The following is a 7,249-nucleotide window of genomic DNA, read 5'->3' as shown; positions in this document are numbered from 1 at the left end:
AATTAGATTCAGGTTGTGCTTTTTGTTTTTTTGCAAAAAATGCCGTAAGTGATGCTGTGTTCTCAGTGGATTCTATCAGAAGGCACATGATGTTGATTTGTTCCATTACTAGTGATGTTAATTATGTTTGGATTAGGTGGTATCTACCAGGTTCCTTCACTGTAAAGTTACTGTTTTCCTCTTTGTAACTGGTATTTTATGGAAAGATACTTTGAGACTATATGCTTTTGCTCACAAACTTTCACCTGCTAGTTTTAGCATCCACTGACAGTGATTCTCTAGATCAGTTATTACTAGTGACTAAACAGTGATTTTCTAATGTCATCATTCTTTCTATATTTCATAGTTGGCATTCTACCCTAAGGAGGAGCTTTGCCTTTTCCCTCATTGATTTATTCATATCAATACATACTGAATAAATAGTACATGTAATATATATACTCCTAATTCTTGGGAGATATAGGTGGAAAGTATTTAGGTGGAAAGATCATGATGTCTGCAGCTTACCCTCAAATGTTTCAGCAAAATAATAGTAATCATACATACACACACACACTCAAGGGTGTTAAAGCAAATGTGAAAAAATGTTATACTGTTCACCTAGATTGAATATTTAAGGAAAATCACTGTACTATTTTGCAACTTTATTGCAGATCTGAATTTTTTCAAAATATAAGGTCCAAATATATGTATAGCAATTTTAAGACACAGCCAAACCTTCACAAATATGTGAAAAAAAGCCTATAGATTTAATTTACTGCATTTGAATGTATTCAATTTATTACCATTGTCTATAGATATTTAACACTAGCATCTGTGAAACAGTCCTCTGAGGCAGAGGGAGAACATGACACATAAATCTCATACACTAACAGTACCATGTTCGACACGTTTGTTTGATTCAGTAAACCAAGCTTGACAAAGCAGCCAACTCAAGATAAATGATTCCAGTCTTAGGACATAAGTGAACTTACCACTTAAGGAAACATTACAAATAATATTAAAATGTTACACAGACTTAACAGAAGTTCAGGATTTCCCCTATATGCTGACAGGTTCATCATGTAAAAACCTGTACATTACAGCACTCTGAGGTTTTAGCAAAGCATACATTACAGACACATTTGCCATACAGTGCAGTTTTATTGTGTAAGAAATGAATAATAGTGCACTTATATCCAAGAGTCACATTCAAATATATCAAGAGTACAATTCAAATACATGGCTACTGAAGAAATACATACTCTTTTTTTTTAATTTATTTTTTAAAATAAGTTGTGCAAGTACAACACTTTCAGTGTAGATGATAATAGATCTATAAGGATTCTAAAAAGCAGAACTCAGGGTGTATTTGTGTAGAATAATCCACCTCTCCAAAAATACATGCATTTGAAAAAGTGAAGCAGATGTCTTGGGCAGACAGACACAGGCAGTGTTGCACAACTTGTTTTTATTACAAATCACAAATATATTTAATCTGTACACTCATAGATAAACAGAATGGCCCTAGCAGACAGTAAGCTCTCATCGTGAAGTATTTTTCATGACAACGTAGTGTCTGCAGTGAGCCCCGTTATTTTTCATTAATTAAGCAGAAACTACAGTTCTGCACTGTAGTTCAGAAATAGGACATTAGTTTATTTTAAAGGGAATTTAGATTACAAGTTCAGACTTTCTAAAACCTAGCCCTAGAGTTTCAGAAGGTCTCTTCTGGGCTTTTGGTTTAAAGGAAGAAAATGCTGTGGACACCAGATTATAAGGAATGAGTGAAGGCAGAAGTCGTTTTAGTCAAGAAAACAAAAATTAGCATTTCATACCATCTGAGAATAAATATTAATGTAGAAACCAGTCTTTTACTGTTTTTTGTTAATACGGTGAATTACACAAAAATACTACCTATAATAACTTACTGTACCAGCTCTGGAGGGGGAAGATCTGAGCCATGTTAAAGAATAAGAAATAATTAATCTGTGTTGTCCTGAGGTATAGGATAAACCTGTATCAGAGGTACTGAATGAATGACTTCATTCTCTCATAAATTTCAAAGCTTCCAGAACCAGGGGACTAACTGTTCTAAATATTGCCCATTTTTTGTCCAGGAAATACCTCTCTGATAAAGAGTGCTCCTAATAGACTCATGTTGTTTGTTTTAATTCATTAAATCTGGATATGGGTAAATACCAAAACTGTGTCTCAGGTTAAGGTCTGATAGTAAGTGAACCTGATGACTTAGTTAAGACTGACAATTAAAACAGCTAATCTTGAAACCAGATAACTTTAAGAGTTACATCTTAAGCAGATTATTTTTAAATGCAGCAAAATATTCCCCGTTTTTCACTTCAAGAGACAATTACTGGTCAAATCTTTTCCATGATATTGACTTTTTTAATTTAACATAAATACTGACTGAATCAAAGACTAAAATCTCACTAAATTTTCATCCTTTAAAATGAAAAGCAGTGACATATCACCTCTACAAAATCAGGCTTTAGAATTCAAAGAAAAGTTTTTAAATTCTCCATACAGATCTTAAATGTCTATCTATTGTCTTCCAAAGTTTTCCCAAAAATCACTTTAAAAACTTGCTTCAAAGGCCTAATTTTTCTTAGAAATAAAACAAATTTATAGGTGTCTTAAACCTGTAAGGTTTTATAATTTCTGCTTGTATTCTTCCCATTTAATAAAATCAAAATGAAAAATTCAAACTACTGAAAAGTCTTAGACCACCCAAAAAGTTTCAGCATTTTTATATAACCAACAAACTATGTTCTTCTGATTTTTTAAAAATTATTAATTTAAATCTAAGGATCCCTGTACTGTAGCAATATTTTTAAAATATTCTTTGTGGGGCTTACTTTTTTGCATTCCAAAAATGTAAACCAGCCTTCACAATAATGTACACGAACTTGATTATACCTCACTTTATTATTGGCTTGTAATGGGGTAATCTGCATGCTCACTAATTCGGCCATCATTCTCTTCATTAAAGTTTTTAAAGCCATATTTAGCAAAAAGACAATTCTCCAAACTTAACCTTTAATAAGTAGCTTCTCATAAGTATATCCACTGTAATTATTCTTTTCATTCATCCAAGGGATGAGTAACTTAATAGTATTACTAAAAACCCTCTTCAAATTATATTGATAAAGCACTTGTCTTTGACAGAGTTCTCAGGTTTGGGGAAACCTTAGTATTTGTCTTATTAGATGACACCTTTGAAAGTGCACTGATACCAAAGTTTGTTTTTACACCCTGTAAACTGAACTGAGGTTTGGACAATCCCTAATTATAAATTAACACTAAAACACAAACTTGTCCAAACAGCTTATGACTGCTGTCTCAATAAGAGAAAGAAAAAGAAATTGAAACACTATACTATTATTGTACTCTGGCTCACATGTAAAATGTTCATCAGGAAGACAGGTATAAGTTGATGGCATACAATTTCTCCATGACCAAGCCTAATAAAAAATCCCTCCTAAGTTTCCACCCACAGAAGCCTTACGGCCAATTAATATTACCAGTGAGAGTCACTTCTAAAGAATCACTAAAAGAAAATCTCTATATGGTTTTCCTTATGGGTCCATTAACTGAGGAGAAAAAGGCTCCTTCAATTTTGAGGATCCATAAAATGCTAGGGCGTTTCCTCTTTTAAAAAATTAATACAGACATTTCACACAACACACAGATATCTACAGCAAAAAAGTACATCTTCTTTGCTCCTTGCCTTATGAGTCTTTAGGTGACGGCTTTAATGCCCCAAGATTCATAACTATAGCCAACAAAACAGGTCACGAATACAACTGGGCTTTGAGGAGAAAGCAGACAAATTTACCAAAAGAGAGCTCTAACTGTGGATTGCTGTCTAGCCTTTTGCTACAAGTCTAAGGAAACAGGAGAAAAAAAAAATTGGGCAACTGGAGATAATATTTGCCACTTTCTAAGGCTTCTGAATGTGGACACAGATTTTGCTACAGTCGATTATGAAGAATTAAAATTTTAACTCAATAATAGCCCTAAAGCAGGGTTCTGTTTTGGTGTGTTTTACAATGAAATGGTTATATATAGATGGGATGGAAATGGTATTAAAGACTGCCCTTCAACTATCCTTTTAAAGGAAAACTAGAATTGACAGTATCTGTTAAAACGACCTGTGCCACATAACAAAAATGTATAAGGAAAGCACCAAACCACAAACTTTTAGAATTGCAGGCATAAACCAGCATAGCACATAAATATAGGCATCATTGTTTCTGTAACATTGAAACATTTCAAATTGGCTTCTGAAGTTTAAAACATAGCTGCATCATGTTCATAAACTTTCACCTCCACTTAAATTATTATTTGCCTAACATATAATGAACAAATCAGCAGAGTCAAGATAATGTTCAAAAGGCTCAAGACAATAAGAAAATTTTAACCTTAGTATTAGTAAACTCTTAGAATATTTAAAAAAAAAACACACATATCCATACATAAACCAGTGCAATAAGAACTACAGACAAGGGCAGTGCATCTCTGGTTTAAGGAAACCGTATATGTAGCTTAATCATAACAAATTAACATCTATTCTAAATGACGGTTTAACGTTACATCCAGCATTTGACACACATTTAACATGTGTCAAAACCCTGAAAAACCAATTCAACACACTAATGATAGCTTAATCAGTAACAAATTCCTACTTTTTTTTTTTTTTTTTTTTTTTTGTGGTACGCGGGCCTCTCACTGTTGTCGCTTCTCCCGTTGCAGAGCACAGGCTCTGGACGCGCAGGCTCAGCGGCCATGGCTCACGGGCCCAACCGCTCCGCGGCATGTGGGATCTTCCCAGACCGGGGCACGAACCCGTGTCCCCTGCATCGGCAGGCGGATTCTCAACCACTGCACCACCAGGGAAGCCCCCTACTTTATTTCTATATTGCACATATTTTAGTGTCACAATAAATTTACCTCTTAATGTAAATATCAGAGAACTATAGCTGTTGCCCTTGTAAAAATAATTTACCTTGAATAAATATTCAGCTTTTGCTTTCTTGACAAATCAGAATGAGGATGAATTCAGCTCTGTCAGTCCAAAACTATTTTAAAGAGAATGGCTTTTTTATGTGGCAAAGATATTGGAAATGGCATGTTAAACACAAAATTATTCCTTTACCAACCATTTCAGGTTTGAAAAATATTTCTATATTTGGAGTGATTCAAAGTCTGATCCTTTTTTTAAACTAACAGATATTCCCTAAGAGATTAATCATATTCTTGACTGGTCTGGAGCACTGTTTGGAAAGTGGATGCAGAGAAAAGCTTAGGGTGAAATGGTGTATACACAAATGGCATTAAATAGGTCACTTGCTTCATGTAAAATAAAATGACTAGCACCTCCTTCCTGCTCCCAAAGTGAAGAGGCCTAACAGGCCACATGAAACATGAATAATTATAGTAAGTTCCATTCATAAATTTTTGAGGAGTCCATTATATTAGAAGGTTCTCACATCTAAAGCCTTAAGTTTAAGGCTACTGTGTGAAAGTGAACTGAAGGGCAAGGGAGACAGAGATGGGATACCAGTCCGGATGGTCCTCCGAGGGCTGCAGGGGATCTGGAATTCAGGGGCTCTCCTGCATCCCATCCTCAGTCTCCAGTTCTGCCAACTGCCGCCTAAGGATATTTACTTTTGCTTGTAATTCCTTGTTATATTCAATGATGTTAACCATTTCTTCATATGCTTCATCCAAATACTTGGAGGATCTGTTCCAGCGCAGAAAAATACCTATTGAATCCACGAAAGGAAAACAGAAGGGAAAAAGATACACACAATGGTTGTGGTTAATATATAATCCCATGCATTATAATCATTCTCATTTTTTCACAATTCACATCTGTTTTATTATACTCTAAAATATACAGCAATCTTGAGGTATTGAAAGAGTAAAACTGAATACAGTATTCAAGAAGTCACTATGAGGGAACCCCATAAGGTTAACAGCTGATTTCTCAGCAGAAACTCTACAAGCCAGAAGGGAGTGGTATGATATATTTAAAGTGATGAAAGGGAAGAGCCTACAACCAAGATTACTCTACCCAGCAAGGATCTCATTCAGATTCAATGGAGAAATCAAAAATTCACAGACAAACAAAAGCTAAGAGAATTCAGCACCACCAAACCACCTCTACAACAAATGCTAAAGGAACTTCTCTAAGAGGGAAACACAAGAGAAGAGAAGGACCTACAAAAACAAACCCATAACAATTTAAAAAATGGTAATAGGAACATACATATCGATAATTACCTTAAATGTGAATGGATTAAATGCTCCAACCAAAAGACAAGACCCATATATATGCTGTCTACAAGAGACCCACTTCAGACCTAGGGACACACAAAGACTGAAAGTGAGGGGATGGAACAAGATATTCCATGCAAATAGAAATCAAAAGAAAGCTGGAGTAGCAATACTCATATCAGACAAAATAGACTTTAAAATAAAGAATGTTACAAGAGACAAGACACTACATAATGATCAAAGGACCTATCCAAGAAGAAGATATAACAATTATAAATGTATATGCACCCAATGTAGGAGCACCTCAATACAAAAGGCAACTGCTAACAGCTATAAAAGAGGAAACTGACAGTAACACAATAATAGTGGGAGACTTTAACACCTCACTTAAACCAATGAACAGATAATCCAAACAGAAAATTAAAAAGGAAACACAAGCTTTAAATGACACAATAGACCAGATAGATTTAACTGATATTTATAGGACATTCCATCCAAAAACAGCAGATTACACTTTCTTCTCAAGTGCATATGGAACATGCTCCAGGATAGATGACATCCTGGGTCACAAATCAAGCCTCAGTAAATTTAAGAAAACTGAAATCATATCAAGCATCTTTTCTGAACACAATGCTATGAGATTAGAAATCAATTACAGGGAAAAAAATGTAAAAAACACGAACACATGGAGGCTAAACAATACGCTACAAATAGCCAAGAGATCACTGAAGAAATCAAAACATAACTAGAGACAAATTACAAAGAGAACACGACCATCCAAAAAACCTCTGTGAGGCAGTAAAAGCAGTTCTAAGAGAGAAGTTTATAGCAATACAAGCCTACCTCAAGAAACAAGAAAAATCTCAAATAAACAATCTAACCTTACACCTAAAGGAACTAGAGAAAGAAGAACAAAGAAAACCCAATGTCAGTAGAAGGAAAGAAATCATAAAGATCAGAGCAGAAATAA

General features: G+C 34.6%; 1 protein-coding gene across 2 annotated transcripts in view; it reads right to left on the bottom strand.

The window, feature by feature from the left end:
• Positions 1-743: 743 nt before the first annotated feature.
• Positions 744-7,249, bottom strand: part of MTMR9 (myotubularin related protein 9) — a 79,723-nt gene continuing 73,217 nt past the window's right edge. The window contains exon 10 of one of the 2 annotated variants that reach the window (XM_024130884.3): positions 744-5,765. In XM_024130884.3, the coding sequence (XP_023986652.1) occupies positions 5,602-5,765 (164 nt within the window). In that variant the 3' untranslated portion in view covers positions 744-5,601. The remainder of the gene's footprint in view (positions 5,766-7,249) is intronic. The other variant, XM_024130885.3, reaches the window with a different exon arrangement.

This window comes from Physeter macrocephalus, chromosome 9 (genome assembly GCF_002837175.3).
Source record: "Physeter macrocephalus isolate SW-GA chromosome 9, ASM283717v5, whole genome shotgun sequence".
NCBI classification, from domain to species: domain Eukaryota; kingdom Metazoa; phylum Chordata; class Mammalia; order Artiodactyla; family Physeteridae; genus Physeter; species Physeter macrocephalus.
This window is presented reverse-complemented; position numbering and strand designations above follow the sequence as displayed.